The sequence below is a fragment of the Notolabrus celidotus genome, chromosome 20 (genome assembly GCF_009762535.1).
Source record: "Notolabrus celidotus isolate fNotCel1 chromosome 20, fNotCel1.pri, whole genome shotgun sequence".
Classification (NCBI taxonomy): Eukaryota; Metazoa; Chordata; class Actinopteri; order Labriformes; family Labridae; genus Notolabrus; species Notolabrus celidotus.
Genome location: NC_048291.1, coordinates 9,344,982 through 9,364,003, shown reverse-complemented (window position 1 = coordinate 9,364,003; position 19,022 = coordinate 9,344,982). Strand labels below are relative to the sequence as shown.

The 19,022-nt window shown below is 38.5% G+C and overlaps 1 protein-coding gene across 1 annotated transcript; it reads left to right on the top strand.

The window, feature by feature from the left end:
* The first annotated feature begins 245 nt into the window (after positions 1-245).
* On the top strand, positions 246-10,242 carry lin7b (lin-7 homolog B (C. elegans)). Its single transcript, XM_034711637.1, is given in 8 exon segments — positions 246-575; positions 2,494-2,612; positions 3,760-3,814; positions 3,817-3,830; positions 4,443-4,652; positions 7,325-7,451; positions 7,454-7,487; positions 9,715-10,242. Coding segments are annotated over 8 exon segments (657 nt in total). The 5' UTR covers positions 246-499; the 3' UTR covers positions 9,737-10,242.
* The last annotated feature ends 8,780 nt before the right edge of the window (positions 10,243-19,022 follow it).

Genomic DNA, 19,022 nt, shown 5'->3' with positions numbered 1-19,022 from the left:
TATACTTAAAATAAATAAATGAACAAGTGCATAAATAATATATGCATGAATCTCATTTTTTAAATTAACTTTTAGCTATTTATCAATTTAGTCTTCAACATATATATTTTAGAGGTAAAAGCACATGTTAAGGAAGTATTTCTCTTTAATAATTTCACATTTATATCTTCTCATTGGTTAAAACCATAAGGTTTCCATTTAAATGTCTAAAACCGATTTTTTTTTTTTTGTTCGTTTGGCCCCACTGAGCCTCCATACAGCCTGTGAGCTCTTTAAACACAGAAGATGCTGAGTCTGCTCCTCACAGCGTCACGCACTGAAGCCTGGTCTGCTGCTGCTGGTACTGGTTCCGTCCCTGGTTCTAGCCTTTCAACCCCGGTCCTCCCTCAGTTCTCCTCTCATCCTGTCATCCTTAATCATGACCTCCGCATCGCTGTAAACCGCACCTCCTGCTCACGCACAGTTCCCGAGGATCAGGCTGCAGGCGGAGGAGCTCACCATGATGTCCTCTTACTATCATCCGACCAAGGAGGCGGAGATGGCGGCCATGACGGAGCCGCTGTGCCTGGAGAGAGGTACCGAACCAGCTGACCCGGTTTACTGTGATCCATTAAATATTAAACTGTATGTTTGACATGCGCAGTTCGCTCTCTAATTAACGAGAATAACCTCTGATCATGTATCTCAGATAAACATCAGAGGATGTCGCAGTTATTCGGTGAACAGATGTTTACATAGCTCGGCCTGTCGCGCGATCAGTACCTCGAACCCGGTCCGGTTCTCTCGTGCTGTCTGTCGGATCCGGGCTTCTGTTACCGTTCTACAAGGAAGCACGCGAGCTATTGTCCTGTAACAGGATTTACATCTAATCCTGCACAGAGGTGTTCGAGTGCAGGCCTTGAGCCGCGTGCAGTATGCTGCAGAGTATTTACAGATCTGAATGAAACCGTGTCTTTAATGTCGTCATGACTATACCGTACCTGCAGCCAGGTGCAGCTATGGTTCTTTGAGGGGCCGGCCCTTAATTTATAATAGATTGATACCTGCAAGTAATTAAAAAAAATATGAGCAGCATTAAAAAATGATGATACATGCCACAACAAATGTCATGTATTTCCAGCCTAACCCTTGCCCAGTCCTTTGACAGAAATCCTCACCTACAAGTGCTCACCTGGCTGAGTTCAGGCTGCCTCTCATCCATTTACTCACCTTCTACATCCCCACCTTAAAAGGTATAACTTGGTCTGTCCTTAAGAGGTCATTGTGTATCCACTATTATTGTTCCTTTTTCACAATTGCGGGGAAATTTAAGTTATCAGAGAAGAGTGGACACCATAATGGAGGATTCAAATCTGATCCATGGTCTATGACCTTACCTTCTTTAGACTCTTATTCCAGGATGGCTGATGTTGTGTTTTTTCTGGACTCAAAACAAACAAAAACCTGGAAGGACTTTTGTTTTTTACTTTTACTAATGTTGGACACTGCTGTATCTACCTATCCATTCCAAATAAAGATACAATTTAAACATGTGCTCAACAGACAGGGATTCAGTGACGACTGAAAAGGCAGAAGCACAATGCTTATTTAAGCCTAGCCTACATTTTCTATCTAATTAAGCATAACAGCTTTCAAAGTGTAAGAAAAAAACAAAAATAAGTCAATCATGAACACAACAAAGGTGAATCACAAGCTTTTAAATGTATACTGGCATCACTCCATAATTTAACCCAAATTATATTATAAAACAAGATTATTTTCCTATTATCTTCAAATTTTCTTTCTCTCACTGATTCATTCTGACTCTCAAGTCTTGATGCACTCATTCCGAATCAGTCAGTACACCCGTTTAAGTCATACGATTCAATATCAGAGAAATACACATTTTACGTTGAACATATGTTACTGAAAAGGAAATCTGAACAGCCAATTTCTAAACTCAGCTGTTAGCTCAGCGTTACTTGCTGCAGTTTTAGACTAAGGTGACATGACCTCCTCCCACAGCTTCATATTTATCTGAAACTTATATTCACTCCTCTACATATCTCAGTTGTAGTTCTCAGTATATGGTGAAATACTTGGTACTCTTATTGCATACTGCACTGCAACATATTTCCTCATTTGAAACCAGCTAGTTCTTCTGCCACTTCAACACTCTAAGACAAAGAAGACACCAGCCTCTTTGGTACATTCATGCAGCCTGGGAATAAACAGCGTCCAATTTACTCAGATGAATTGATCGATGAAGTTTTCAAGAAACATTTTCACTCACATACAGTTAGTTAGAGTTTCGAACCCACATGTAAACATCCCCTCAGGCATGGTCTGTGATGGTAGAGCGGTGCTTTTATTGTTCTGGCCTGTGTTGACTGAATCAGAAGTGATAGGCTGTCACAGTGAGCCTCGTCCCTGAAGATCCTCTCAGCCCACTGTGCTTTACTCTTGACTTCTTTATATGTGTGTGTTCCTGTTTAATGTGTTTGTGTGTGTCAGATGTGTGCAGGGTGATCGAGCTACTGGACAGGCTGCAGCGGAGCGGTGAGCTGCCTCCTCCCAAACTGCAGGCGCTGCAGAGAGTCCTGCAGAGCAAATTCTGTGCTGCTATTAGAGAGGTACACACACAGGATGTGTTTCTGCTTGTTGCATCTTTGTAGTATTCACTTCCATAGTGTACTGAGGGTTTAATTTAGTGATAACTATTTCATATACTCACTGTGAGAGTGTATTCTGCACTAGAAAAACTCAAAATCTTACCAAGTCAAAAGTCTTATCCCACTTGATTTAAGATACATTTACTTAACAATAACATTTGAGCAAGATAGAGGGACTTTTTTTTAAGACAATGCAATCCTAAATATCTTGTTAAGTCAAACAATCTTGAAATTATCTTCTTTTGAGTTGTTATCTAGAAGAAACAAGGTTTATTTGTCATTTCATACATTTTTCAAGCTGAGAATCTTAGAAGACGGATAATCTTGATTTAAGACAACCCTTTATTTGATTTTGTAAATGCATTTTATTGGAGAATCTATCAGAAAGCAGCTCCATTGATAAAAAAAAGGAAGGAAGATATTTTTTAAGGGTGGGTTACAGTTTTCAGGCACTGTTTCTTCTAAATCAGATCAAAATATACATCCTCAAACTACATGCACTCAATGAAACACCTACTTTTTAGCATAGCTGGCTTATCCTAAAAAACAACATGACTAATTATAAGTATATCCAGCTTACTATGAGAAGACATATCTCAAAATGCTCAATTAATCTTTGTCATCTTATTTCAAGTACAAGATGGTCTTAAACCATCTTAAAGAGAAGTGCCTCTATAATACAACTCAAATTAAGGTGGATATTCTTACATAAAGTAGTTGACATGAAATTTATTAATGCAAAAATCTGTCTTTGAGTGAAAAAATGCTAATTGTTAGCATTCCTGGCTTATTCTGAGACACTGAGCTTTAAAATACTGGTAAAATACGTTTTCCCTGCTAATTTTAATATCACAGTTTTCTAAATATTGTGTCTTTTTTAAGAAATCTTACCAAGCAATTTTCACTTGTTCTATTGGCAGTTTATTTTGCTTATTTCAAGGTAAAAAAGTACCTTGAAATAAGTTTTTTTTCTTGTTTTTGGAGGGGCATTTTTTTCCAGTGTGACCCCTCAATTGTAACAACTGGTGTCTGTTTTGTAGAGTGGAATGTACAAAGTGGTGATTCAGTATCACATCTGTAAAAGTCACATGCCGTCTGTTGTCTGCAGGTTTACGAGCAGCTGTACGACACTCTGGACATCGTTGGAGGTCCAGAGGTTCGTGCCAGGCTACAGCAAAGGTATCACATGCAGAATAATAACTGTACATTACTTTATTGGAGGAGATGGATTATTTTACAGTCAAATGTAATATTACCTGGGTTACCACACCCAAGCTCTATCAATGCAGAGCTTTTCAATCCCCCTACACAACTCATAGTCAGTTTTCAGGCATCCACTTCCCCTCAAGGTTGATTCTTTATCTTCTGTATCCTCCCTCTCTTCAGTGAAAGTAACGTTCTGTACAAAAACAAACGTCCCCATACTTTGTGCTGTGACTATTTACTGCTTTTCTGCCAGAGGCTGTTGAGCTCTGGCTCTTTCATGCTCCCTTCTTTCACTGCAAAGAAAGTGGTAAATAAATCCCAGACACACAGGATTAATGAGGGCTGCTAATCTGATGCCCACTATATAAACAGGCAGATTACTGAGTTATAATTAACAGTGGCAGCGTTTATATTTGTACAGACACTAAAATAAGGTCCATGATGTCCAACTGCTTCCCAGACTACAGATGAATGTGACTCAGCTGTGAGGAAGCATGTCTCGGCACAGTGAAGGGACTTTAGCTCCTCTCAGGGAAGATTATATGTTGATGGAGTTTAATTTTCCTCATCACACTGTCTCTCCAGGCCACAGTGGCGGCCTTTGCTGCCAGCGAAGGCCACGCCCACCCAAGGGTGGTGGAGCTGCCCAAGACGGATGAGGGTCTGGGCTTTAACATAATGGGGGGCAAAGAGCAGAACTCCCCCATCTACATCTCCAGAGTGATCCCAGGGGGTGTGGCCGACCGCCAAGGAGGGCTGAAGAGAGGAGACCAGCTGCTGTCCGTCAACGGGGTGGTAAGAAGCCCCGCCCACTTATGCTGAAATTGTACACACATTTTATCAGTGTTGATATTTAGCAACATAAAAATCTCTGATCGAAGCCAACACTTAATCAGAAACCTCATTTTCTACAAGAACAAATGAAAATAAACAACATATGAAGACCAAACCACTTGCAGGTGTATTTCTGCTGCTGCATATCCTAAAGCAATTATAGTCACTGAACACTCAGCTGGTAAGCAATGCATTACTGACCATCCTGTCTGCTCAACAGAACATCTTAGGTTTTTTGATTTGATTTGATTTGATTTGATTTGATTTGATGTCTTTATTTCGATCATGTAAAAGTAAAATAGAAAAAAAAAACATATAAGTAGAAAAGAAGAAATAGTTATACAAACATACAAAAAAAAACGGAATGGTAGACAAAATAAACAAAATCAATCTTTTAGAAAGCACTGAAACATTTGACTTAACATGTGAAAAAAAGGAGTAGGAAGAAGTTCAAACATATCTAATCCTACCCCTTTATTCACTCTATTCTGGCATTATACAAGTGCACTCCCACAAGTCAAATCTTCATCTCGTATCTTCATACTTACACCTACAATCAAAAGTAAACCCCTCGTGATTCTCAACACTTGTCTTCCTCCTTCTACCTCATGAAAATTACTTCTTTATACCTCTTCTTGAACTGGATTATGTTCTGACATTGCTGTAGCTCCATATTGAGACTGTTTTACAGTTTTACACCACAGATTGAAATACAAAAACTTCTCCTTGTGGTCCGAAAACTCATCATCTTTAATCTTAACTTCCCCCTTAAGTTGTAACCCCCTCTCTTTCAAAGAACAATCTTTGAATATGTCCTGGCAGTAGACTTTTCCTTGCCTTATACATATTTGTGCATTTTTAAAATGAAGAGTTAATTTGGCAAAAACAGACATCTCAGTTTTTATACATTTTCAAAAAACAAATGTCTTTTTCACATAGATTTTGATAGAGTTACATTTTAAGATGCCTCTGATTAGTAATGTATTTGACTTAGTCAAAGCAACCCAACTACATTGATTGATAATACCTTAAGCTAGTAATACAAAAATATATGTTTTTTGAAACATTTTTTAAATTTAAAAAAAGTGAGTTATCTGTTTTTGCAAAATGATCTCTTCAAATCTACAAGGTCAAATCATTTCAATATTTTGGATTTGAGGAACAATTAATTTGTGTTCACGGAAATCAACATTATGAATTATTCTGATGGCTCTTTTCTGTAGTACTAACAGTGGTTGTAGTGAGCTTTTCTAAGTGTTTCCACCAGCATCAGTACAGTAACTTAGATATGGTGAAATAAGTGAACAGTAGAGAATGTGTAGTGATTTATGATCCAGAATGGTTTGGCGAGAACTGATATGCTTCTTGACAGCTTGGATTTGAATGTGTTTCATGTGAGGTTTCCAGCAAATTTTTTCATCTATTACTACACCGAGGAATTTGTGTTCATGTATTCTTTCTATGTTGACCCCCCCCAATCTGTACTTGTATGTTAATGTTTAATTTATTTTTTCCAAATACCATGATTTTAGTTTTGTTTAAATTAAACGATAATTTGTTTTTGTCAAACCACATTTTAATTTGTAGATCTCCAAGGTGATTAAATCAAAAAGTTGCTGGAAATTTTCACCAGAAACTAAGTTTGTCATCAGCAAAAGGTACTATTTTAAATACCTGAGAAACTTTGCATATGCCATTGATATAGAGAATTAAAAAGGTTGCTGTTACCTGTAGATAAAGCCCCCCAAAAACAGACGCAAACAGTGTTTAACCATAATGTTCAGTAGCTCAATGCAAAACCTGAAATCGACGCAATTTTTTACATTGCATGCCATTTTGTCCACTTTGGCACACTGTAGAGAGCAGACGCTGCTTCTTCCTGCCTACATAATGGTAGATTACGACAACACTGCCCTTTCCAATGAGATATTTACTTTTAAAAAAGGACAATAGTGGGTAATCCAAATTATTTCACATTTTCTAGGCGCCATATTGACACCGAGTAGACATTGTTCTCTCAAACCAAGACAATGGGAAGAATTAATTTATATTTTCATTATGGATTTAAACACTGTGATGGAATGGACATTTTCCTACTCACCACTTCCTGTTACAGATAATTGCTTTGGTTTTCTGATCTTTAACTTACAAGCACACTGATTATTCCTTACACTGAAGTGTTTATTTGAGGGTGGACTGCTGCTGCGGTGGAAATGCAGCCGATTACCTCATTTCAAGTCTTTAATATATCAGATCACAAAATGTTTATGGTCTTGTATTCTGGTGGATTGAAGTCAGTTTGTTAGAAATCAGCGTAAGAGGAGGCTCAAATTTAGATCCAAGACACCTAATAAGTAAAAGGGACCAAAACTAACTTGGGCAGTCATGTAGTGACACCAAAGCATGTTCTTTTAGTCATTTTACTTGTAAGTCAGATAAAAGCAGCTCCTAAATATTTCAAAGAAACACTTTGGTGCAAATCCCTGATTCACTGTAATGAAATTGTCCACAGGAGTCCTGTGATCCATGTCTCCTCTGTGTTGGTCTCTGTGATAACCACTTAAAAAATCACTTGGAGGAGCTCCACAGGACACAGTGTGAGTCTGTGTGTGTGTGTGTGTGTGTCCCTGCAGAGTGTGGAGGGCGAGCACCATGAGAAGGCCGTGGAGCTGCTGAAGGCGCTCAGGGTTCAGTGAAAGCTGGTGGTCCGCTACACCCCGAAAGTCCTGGAGGAGATGGAGGCTCGCTTTGAGAAGATGAGAGCGCCCGCAGACGACAGCAGCACACCAGCTACTCGTGAGGATGCACACAGTCACTACTGAAGCTGGTGGTCCACTACACTCTGAAAGTCAGAGGGGCCACATACAGCAGGGGCCCCCTACTGAGCTACTTTTTGACCGGAACAGCCGAAGTCTTTCCCTGTCCACAGTCTGTGTTGCAATTAAAAAACATTCACACACACACACATCTATTTTCAATTTAAAGCAACATCCCGTTGTCGTTCAGTTAATAATACCCAGAAATCCATATACACACTTAAACACCTGAAAACCCATATGGCATGACCATTCAAGATTATTTATCTTATAGGGTTTATAGGGTAATGATACAATGTTACAATTTACAATGTCATTTAGCAGACGCTTTTATCCAAAGCGCCGTACATACGAGAACAAGAACAACACAAGCAAAGATCTAGACAAGAGGAATCAAGATCAGAACGGGTAACAAAGTGCTTCAAGTCCATTTGGGTGCAGGTACTGCCAAGCAGTGTAAAGGCAATGCACAAAAGTAAATAAGGATTTTATTTATTTTTATTTTTTGTAAAATAAGGAACATCTACAATGAAGCAACCAAACCATTTAAGACTTTCCGTTTTCATCATCAACAATTAACATCCCCACAATAATGACCAAGTACCAGTGCTGGGTCACTCAAGAGCTGAACACAGATTCCCAGAGTAGAGCAGGACAGCGTGAGTCAACTGTAGCTGGAAGACATGCTCTGCCACTGGGACAACAGTGGAGAACAGTCTAGCTAAGTGCATAGTGCTTCCTAAAGAGCTGGGTCTTTAGCTGTCCTTTTGAAAGTAGAGAGGGACTCTGCAGATCAATGGAGTTGGCCACTTCATTACACAATTTAGGGGCAACAGAAGAGAAGAGTCGAGCTAGTGATTTTGAGGCCTTGTGTGCTGGAAGCACTAGGCGCTTTTCAGAGGCTGAGCGTAGCGGGCGAGAAGGGCAGTAGACTTGGATGAGGGGTTCCAGGTAAACTGGAGCGGTTTTGGTTACTGCTATGTAAGTCATGATTAGAGTTTTGTAGCTGATGCGAGCTGCAACTGGAAGCCAGTGTAGCGAAATGAGCAGGGGAGTGACATGAGCTGTCTCAGGCTGGTTGAAGACCAGACGTGCTGCTGCGTTCTGGATCATTTGCAGAGGTTTGACTGTGCATGCAGGGAGGCCTGCCAGTACAGAGTTGCAGTAGTCAATGCGTGACGTTATGAGAACCTGAACCAGAAGCTGTGTTGCTTGTTCTGTCAGGTAGGGTCTGATCCTCTTGATGTTATAGAGGGAAAAACGGCAGGACCAAGCAATCGAGGCAACATGAACCTTGAAGGTTAGCTGGTCATCGATGATGACACCCAGATTTCGGGCAGACTTAGTGGGCATGAGATTTTGAGATCCAAACTGGATATTGATCTGTGGGTCCATAGTGGGACTGGCTGGAATGTTAATAAGCTCAGTCTTGGACAGGTTGAGCTGTAGGTGACGTTCCCTCATCCATTTAGAAATGTCAGCAAGGCAGGATGAGATCCGAGCTGAGACAGTTGTGTCGTCATGTGGAAAAGATAGGAAGAGCTGTGTATCATCTGCATAGCAGTGATAGGAAAAGCCATGGGAGCGGATAACTGCACCAAGTGATGTGGTGTATATTGAGAACAGGAGGGGACCAAGCACTGACCCTTGAGGTACCCCTGTTGATAAGCCATGCATATTGGACACTTCTCCACTCCAAGATACTCTAAAAGATCTCCATGGTGAGGTAGGACTTGAACCACTGGAGGGCAGACCCTGAGATACCAAGTGAGGAGAGTGTAGAGAGGAGGATTTGGTGGTTTACTGTGTCAAAAGCAGCAGACAGATCCAGCAGCAAGAGAACTGAGGACTGACCTGCTGCTTTGAATAGGGTTAGGGTTAGGGTTAGGGTTAGGGTTAGGGTTATGATTAGGGTTAGGGTTGTGATTAGGGTTAGGGTTTGGGTTAGGGTTAGGGTTTGGGTTAGGGTTAGGGTTATGATTAGGGTCAGGGCTATGGAAGTGCACCGCTGTGCAATCTGAATGAGATCCAAACAGAGCTGAATCACACTTTCAGGACCATGGATAGCACCACTTGACCAGCATGTTTTAGAAGAGAATACGTTTTTCAAAGCAGCCAATAAAATCTTGTTTATTTGTTTGATTTTCACAATCCGTTGCTCACAATAATCCATCTTATAATGGTGTATATGATGTGTTTCTCTGCAGGTCTCTGGAGTCCAGGGGCTGATCTTCCATCCTCCTCATCCTCCCCTTCTCCTCCTTCTCCTCCTCCTGTCTCTCTGCCCCTGTGGGAGGAGAGACCATAGACGAGAAGCAAAACCAAAGTAGCCTACCAAACATGTGTTACCGGAATTTCCTCATGAATCCCCGCCCCTCTTCCTCTTTCCTGTTTCTTAGAGATTTGGAGTGAGCTGCTTGTTGTCAGACGTGCCTGTGTTTAATAATCCTCAGCATCTTGTTACTAAAGGGCAACTTATTCTCTCAATGTAATCTTAAAATATTCTCAGTGTTTATATCGTCATCATAGTCATGTGGGTCACTGCATCCCTCAGCAGTGTCTGCAGGTGAAACCTCACTGCTGCTCCTCCTTCACATGTCCCGCTGGAGGGCTAACCATTAGCATCAGAAAGAGCTATACTGTTATCATCTTAGTGACATGTTTTTATTCATGTATTTGTATTAATTTATTACATGTATATATTCATGAAATAAAGTCAAACTGTGCAGGTTGATGTCTGTTTTTTTTGTCCTGCTGCCGTCTATATAGATCACATGACAACATCTCCCTCAGGTGCACACAAATGGAGGTGACTGTTTTAGAAATGGAGGTACAGTAAAAACAATCGAAATGACAAATACAGTCAGCTGAAGCATCTTGGTTGAAATTTCCTTTATTTTTATCCCAATTTTAATGAGATTTTATACGATTTTTCAACTAGTTTGTCAAAAAGAACGTTTTTTTTTTCCTTTTGAAACACCAACGTAGGCAAGGCAAGTTTATTTGTATAGCACATTTCATACACGAGGGCAACTCAATGTGCTTTACATTAAAACATTAAAAGCACTGGAACATTTAGACAAACATAAAAGAGCACAATTAAAATGACAAATAAAAAAAACAGAAAGGAAAAGGATAGCAGAGCCAGGAACATCCTGAAGGACACTACTCACCCCAGTTTCACCTCTTTGAGCTGTTGCCCTCTGGCAGACGCTACAGGTCTATACTGTCCAAAACCAACAGACTAAGGGACAGCTTCTTCCCCAAAGCTGTCACCATACTCAACTCAAACCTGCACGGACATAACCCGGACTGATGACACGCTCCCCCGTACAATAACTACCTCCACTCTCTGTGCAATATTCGCTATTCATTTATTTAATAATTCAACCACCCTGCACTGATATCTTGTCTTGCCCTTTTTGTCTTGTCTTTGTTTTCTTTGTGCAACATCTACCTCTTGTGTTGTTATATTATGTTGTGTGTGCACTTTAAAGGAGCTGCTCTCCCAAATCTAATTTGTACTATGTACAATGACAATAAAGGCTTTCAATTCAATTCAATTCAATTCAATTCAATTCAATTCAATTCAATTCAATTCAAATATATTAAAAGTGAATTTAAAAGAGTTAGAGTTCAAATAAGCTAAGATAGGAAAGCAGTGGCAAATAAAAAAGTCTTATTCTTTGATTTAAAAGAGGTGAGAGTTGGAGAGGACCTAGAGCTTCCAGGGAGTGTGTTCCAGATATGTGGTGCATAATGACTAAACACTGCTTCACCATGTTTCGTTCTGACTCTCGGGACTGAAAGCAGACCAGTACCTGATGACCTCAGAGGTCCAGATGGGTCAGCAATGTATTTTGAGCCTAAACCATTCAGTGCTTTATAAACCATCAGCAGGGTTTTAAAGTATATTCTCTGACAGACAGGAAGCCAGTGTAGAGATCTAAGAACTGGAGTGATGTGATCTACTTTTTTGGTCCTTGTTAGGACTCGAGCAGCAGCATTCTGTATGAGCTGCAGTCGTCTGATGGCCTTTTTAGGGAATCCTGTAAAGACACCGTTACAGTAGTCTAGTCTGCTAAAGATAAATGCATGGGTGTAAGCAGACCTCTTTGAGACCCCAGTCAAAAAAACTCATATGTTTGCCTGTATGTAGATTTAAAAGAAAAATGTATTCAGTTCATGTTTTCCATGTGTCCTTAATTGAAGCATCAAACCTTATCAGTGGGGCGAGGGCGCTCAGTCAGTCAGTAAGAAGATAAAAGCATCAAGTTATTGCTCCATGTACTTCATTAGAAACAAATTAACCCAAGGTTTACTAACAAAATAATTACCTTGTATAATTATCCAGATTAAATTAATTACATTATGTATCTTGTTTTGAGAAGATAGTGATGTTTTTTTGTTACTACAGTTATTTCAGGGCCAGGTTTAAGAGCCTCCTAACCATTAAGAAATGTTACTCTGATACTCTTATCATAGTTTGAGTACCAGGGTATTATTATGGTATAAGTGCCCTGGTATTTTCTGTGGTGGAGAGTAACAGAGTAAATTTCCTTGAGTACAGTACTTAAGTACATTTTTTGAGTATCTGTACTTTACTTGAGTATTATTTTTTGGGGATACTTATTACTTTTACTCCACTGCATTCAGAAGACAATTATTGTACCTTTTACTCCACTACATTTCTATCAATACTCTAGTTACTCACTACTTTTGCTTTGAAGTCAGCTTATGAATTTCCTTCTCCTTTCCAAAATCTGATCCCTAAGACAGTAAAATGTGTTTGTGTAGTTCTGTTTGTCTCAGTGGTTTATCGTGCGTCTCCACGGTTGAACATGGAGCAAACACAGAGCAAATTTCACTCAGATCAGGCAGTTCATTAAGAGGTGGTAATGATGGCTATAATTCTCCACCTGAGCACCCATGGCCATATCTTCAGCCCATGTTAGAGGTTTTTGAAATGAAGAATGATACGTATCGTTTGAAGCTTTCTCCTTGTTTCCCACTCTTCCCAAACATACAGACATTCACTGTCCAACCTGAGAAAGCGTGTTGAGCTACGTAACATTTGTTAAATTTCAGATGAACATTTCAAACTAAGTTGTCTGTGCTTGGAGTAACCTAGTGTCTGTTTTTAATCTATGGTATAGTTTAGATATTTCAAGTAATGGTTTCTAGATAACATAATGTAACAGAATGTATTTCTATGTAGTCTTGACTGCACTCATGCTTTGTGATAATACAAAGTTTTGAGATATTTGAAGAAGTACTTTGAATACTTAAGTATTTTTAGAAGCAAGTACTTCAGTACTTAAACTCAAGTAATAATCTGACAGAACAACTTTCACTTGTATTGGAGTAATATTTGAGTATCTATACTTTGACTTAAGTAATGAAGCTGTGTACTTTGTCCACCACTGGGTATTTATGACTTGGTGCATACCAAGAAATCAATATAATCATCTTTAAACCAACATTTTGCGTCATTGTTTATAGGTTTAGTTGAGATGTTGTAAAGTGCGTGGGTGGTGATGCTAATTAGCTGTCGTTTTTGTAGTTTCGTTTCAATTGACAACAAACTCATCAAAGAATACACAATATTTAATCATACCATCAACTGACTTGGGGAATAATGCAGTTCATGTTTTAGTTCATGTTGTGTTGTAACGGTGCATGCAGTTTCACCAAACACATTATGTTTCTCATAACCACAAACTCATTTAGGCTAATCTTTTATGGACAGAGTCTACATATTACAGCAGCAGACATATGTTTCCTTAGCAGCTGAGTTGGTCTTTGCGTTCTTTAACAATCTCAGCAAGCATGGTAACACAGAGTGGTAAATATATATGACTGAATACAGAGGTGTTTTTTATTCTTTTTCCCATTCTGTGGACCTTAGAAAAAGATGTTTAAACCTGTTAGACAGCAGACCTGAACCTCTACTTGTAATGAGCCTGTTTGTCCACTGGGGCGAGCTGCAACACAGAATACCACAACCTGCTCTCCACCTCTTTCTCTCTCCCTCTCTCTCAAACGAGTAAACATTGAGTAAACGGTGTGGAAATATCACTGCACTCCAAATATACAATATCTGATTTTATCTCCTGTTAGGACTTAAAACTGGTTAAGAAACCAATTCAAATGAATGTTGCCTTTTTTGAGCAAGAAAAGCAAACCAGACCATCAGTATAAAGACAGACTGTTAATATTTACTAAGTTTAAAAACTGCAACTGGAGGGTCATTTGACATGGCATAACATTTTTTTTAATGGGAGAACATTTCTTGCTAAAGAACCGGACAAAAAAATCAGTGAAGACATCAAATATTTTGCTCCTATGGTGGCCCTGAAGTGCAAAACACTACGACAAATCACAAAACACAACAACAGTAGTCTACTGGAAACGGTAGGTACCTGCAGACGACATGAATCGCCGCTGATTGGATGAACACACTTCCTGTCTTTTAAACTTGAAGAAAAGGCTGCTAATGTGTTGATTTCAGAACATGAGCGCTGCCAGAGATTCAAATTCAGTCTCTTCTATCAGAGGATATTTTGATGCAGGGCACCAAAATTCATGCAAACCAAAAGTTGCTTTCAGGGGCTTTAAGCAGTTAACATCACTGCTTGGCATCACTGCCAATATCTACAAAAAAGTCCCAGCATATAAATCAAATTGTTGTGTTTCATTTAACCTGTTTAAGTGCAACGTTTAATACTCATGTCCCCCCCCCTGCATGTTTATATTACTTATATTACGGTTTGTGGGTCAATTTGACCCTGCAGTCAAAGTGGAAGCTAAAAGGGGTCAGAAGTGTCAAATACAAAATTGCTTTGCAACTATGTAACATATTTAACCCCAATCACTTTCAAATGTACATTAAAAATAGTTTTAACATGAATTTTTATGAAAAATAAGTGAGTTATCCTCATTGAACTATGATCTGTAAGAATTAAATATGCACTAAATATTGATTTAAATCATTAGTAGGGGCGTTAATAATGAGATTAGAAACATGTTTGTTGAGATTTTTTTGGATACTGACACTTTTGAATCATTACACATGCCCTAGGTCAAGTTGACCCAGGAACATTATTGCTGTCCCTAAGAAACGAACATAACAGGAGGGTTAATGGAGAAGATAGGCTAAAAGGAAGAGCACCTATTTGGTGTTGTTTTTGTTGCTACATTTTTTTTCTTAGAACTTTTCCTTAAGTTTCCTTGACAGAAAAAATGTCATTTTAGGTAAAGCAAGGTAAAAGTTTCTCACATTTCTGCATCCATTTGTGTTGATTAGAGTCGTTGATTACCAACACAGGTACCAAGACAGACTTCCAGTCATTATTATAATTTGTGTAAATGTCATTTCCCAACATGAAAGACTAAATACTGTTTGAAGCCTTGTTCACACCACAGGAATGAAATCCAGACAAGACATTTTAAAAGACACTTATTTATTTCTCACATTATAACAAGGCAGGTGACGCTAGCCTCTCATGGGACCCGAACATTCATCAGAAAACATTTTCAGATAATGAACTAGTAGTGTTTTTAATTATGTAATAATTCTCTGTTTTACTATTTCTGTTTCTCTGGACTTTGTCTTATAAAAAACATTACTTCTCCCCACATCATCTCTGCAGGACATTTGAAATAAAGCTTCACAGTATGTTTTAATTAACATGCATTCTAACATGATACTAACACATTACACTGCACTGTTTTCAATCTCTAAATGTGACCAAATTGGAGCACTTTTACGCAAAATAAAAATGTTGTGGGTCAGATTATATCAGAATTCTGCTAGTTAATAACACACATTCATTTTATTGATTGCACACAAACACACACTTCCTCTTGTATTTGTTCAGTGTGTTCATTTAAGAGCAACTCTAATAAAGTCAAATCCCAGAGCAGCTCAGTGTTTCTGTTATCGCAGGATAGAAGAAAAAAAAGGACTCTCTTTCTGCACATTTTTCTCCTGAGTTGCAGAATTAATAATCATTCTGAATTATATCTCGCTCACATGTGACCCGCTCTGCATTAATTATTGATCACCTGCTTCTACAGCAGCGCGACATAATTACCTTCTGTAATGTGAACCCTTCATCACATTTAAACATTTATATAGCTTATCTTTCTGCACAACCCGCCAGCTAAATTTTTCTAATTACACCAATCAAAGTGAGCTGCAGAGTAATTCTTCTCTTTGCTTCAATTAGAAAACACTGATGACATGCATATTTCACCTGATCCCAGAGCGCTTCACTTCCACAGAGCGAGCTGATGAATAATGGACAATTTTTCTCCTTCAGACTGCAGGTAATAAAAAGCTCAAAAACCTGGATATACATTTATTTATAAAGCACATTTAAAACAGCTGAAGTAATGATTCATACAGATTAATGCGGAGCATGAATGTGCTGAGACTGCACCAAAATAAATCAATGAATTTTAATATCAACCTCAGGCTTTTAAAACCAAGGAAAAATCCTGATCTGCAATTCATCCCCCAACTTCATCTACATAAAAGAATTTGAACGTCTGCTTAAAAAAAGAAGAATGTATTTTTAAAGGAAATTCTCTAAATAATATCTGACACAGAAAAGAAAAGCGCTCAAAGGAAATCATGGTGTGCTTTTAAAAAAAATCCTTGCCCTGTTTCAGCATGTTTTAGGTTTTATATGGATTAAAAGCAGAGGTGTCAAGTAATGAAGTACAAATACTTAATTACCTTACTTGAGTAGAAATTTTGGGTATCTATACTTTCCTGGAGTAATTATTTTTCAGCCAACTTTTTACTTTTACTCCTTACATTTTCACGCAATTATCTGTACTTTCTGTACTTTTCCAATGCGATAGTGTTAAAAGCTGCAGTTCATCAGGATCCGCTTGAGGCTGGCTCCGGAAGCATCGGAAACCACATACACACCAATTCAATAAAGACGATATTTACAGCAGAAATAAACATGTTTACAGCCTGGTAAAAAAGACGAGTGTAGTCTGGATAGCTCATCTCTCGATCGGCACACACTGTAGGGGGGGTGAATTTTTTTCTAACGCGGCAATTTCGAAGATATTGAGATTACGAGTCTTCCAATGAGAGTTACAGCTGCCTGTGGGAACACTGCAGCTGTTGGCTAGGAGGCTCAAACTCCGCCTCTTTACGTCACACTGGCTTGACAGCAGCAATATGGCTGCCGCCGCCGACTGGTCTCAAAACAGCTCTTCAGAAACAGATAAGTGATGTCACGGATATTACGTCCATATTTTATACAGTCTATGGTTTGAAGCGATCTCGCCTTCGTGTTAAGCAAAACCCTATTGGTCAACACCAGCAGTTCCAGTTCTCGGATGAGTATAGGTGCTTGATGCTTGGATACACATATTACCAATAAAGGAAACATGCCTGTGAAGTTTGACTTTTTTGCACCATTACAATACTTATAGGCAACGAGTCATCATATCTTCTGCTCCATGAAACACGTTAATGCTCAGTAGTACACATATATGGTTCTTTCATGTATTTGCATTGTACTAAAATGTGTTCATTTTCAATGGGCATGAATGCAGCTGAAACAGGTGCAACCCAAATATTTCAACATTAACATATTAATATAACATTTTAGTCATTGTGGCCTTTGGAAAAATGATTTTGAGGGAGGTAGGGTAGTGCACTATAGGCCCCTGTGGCGCAGCCTAAGCTTTTGTCCTTAATGGCATTTTTTTCCCCGTTATATTACTTTAACTTTTATACTTTAAGTAGTTTTGAAACCTGTACTTTTACACTTTTACTTGAGTCAAAAGCTTGAGTTGATACTTTAACTTCTACAGAAGTCTTTTTAACCCTAGTATCTATACTTCTACTTGAGTAATGACTGTGAATACTTTTGACACCTCTGATTAAAAGTACTGAAAGGCTGTAATGAACACAGCTGCTCTTAAGGGTCTTTTATTTTGAAAGCATTTCAAAAAGGAAACCAGTGAGACCAGTTGAGAAAAGAAAACTTTATTGATGGTTATTGATTAGTGGAAGAACCAGAGTACATGCACATACAATGAGCGGGTAGGAAGCCTCGTTCTGAACCACGACACCTACTGGAAGCAGAGCTCGTATAAAGTGTTTGCCAGACATTCAGTGAAGTCACGCACACGAACACACGCACTCGCGCACGCACACACATACGTACACACACACAGATTCTCACTCTGCTTTTTTATAGCGTGATGCATCTGAGAGTTTGTCCTGTCTAATCTGTGATAAATAAAAAAGGAGATATTTGACACCAGCACTAATTTGGGAGGAGTTGTAAACAGAATCTGGCAGCGTGGGCGGAGCTTCTGCTGCCATGTAGCGCCTTTAAAACACACTACAGATTTTATTCCAGTATCTTCTATTTACAGCATAGTTTAGCCTGTTTCACAAATCAGTTATTTCTCATATTCATTTAGTATTGTAATATTCAAACAGTTAATTCTCAAAGAGGAAAGGTTAAGTTCTAGAAAAGAACCAAAAAAAGGAGGTCACATTAAGAATGACTTGAAACCAAAGAACTAATAAAAAACAAATAAAAATTACATCTGGAGCACTGATATGTCTCAGGTACATGTGTGGAAAATACAGGTTTGCATGTGCAAAATGGTACAGCTGACAGTAAGATGATAATGACTGAGATTATGTACAAAGTGATTACATGATTTGATAATAAAAAACAGAATATGATTCCATAGAAAATGAGACCGCTCGCCCTAACAGCTCATCTACTCGTCTAGATCTAAAACATTTGAACATTATTGTGTATTTTTATATAAGAGAACATCTTCACTGCACAAGTCAAATATAATACATTGTTGGATTATTATTATACTTTACCCCATCCCCTTACATTTTTAATTCTTTAAAAAAACAAATTTAAACAAAATTAACAAAAAGATAACAGACACAGCAGCTTCAGCCGCTGATATAGATATATATTTTAAATCTCTCCTGTAATATAAAAATCATCATTTATACCAATAAACACATTGGAAGTTTATATAAAAAACATCTACGCCTGCATGGCCAACGCCGCTCAGTACGGAAGAGGATTAGTGCCAAAAAACGTGTCTCCATAATAACCATGTCAGTCAGATTCTGTAATGGAACTTTGAATTTCTTTAACCAGTCTTCATATATTTCTTGTTTTGTTTACAACTTTGCATTTAATCTGATTTATTCCATGAAATCATTTCAAGTGAGCATGAAATGGTTGAACAGTTTAGTTGCCATTCAATGTTTTTTTTTTCTCGTTGTCACATGACGTATGTTTGAATGTAGAATCCTGACTGTACACATAAACACTCCAGATACGTCCACCAGAACCTTTGGCTTGAAGTAATGTAAGATAAAACCTCATTATTCATTAAATCTACAGCCTGAAGAACTCACATCTTTCTCCTCCTGAAAACAAAACATGTTTGTTTTTTTTCGGAAGCCCAGAGCAGCCATGATGGATAATACTGGTGG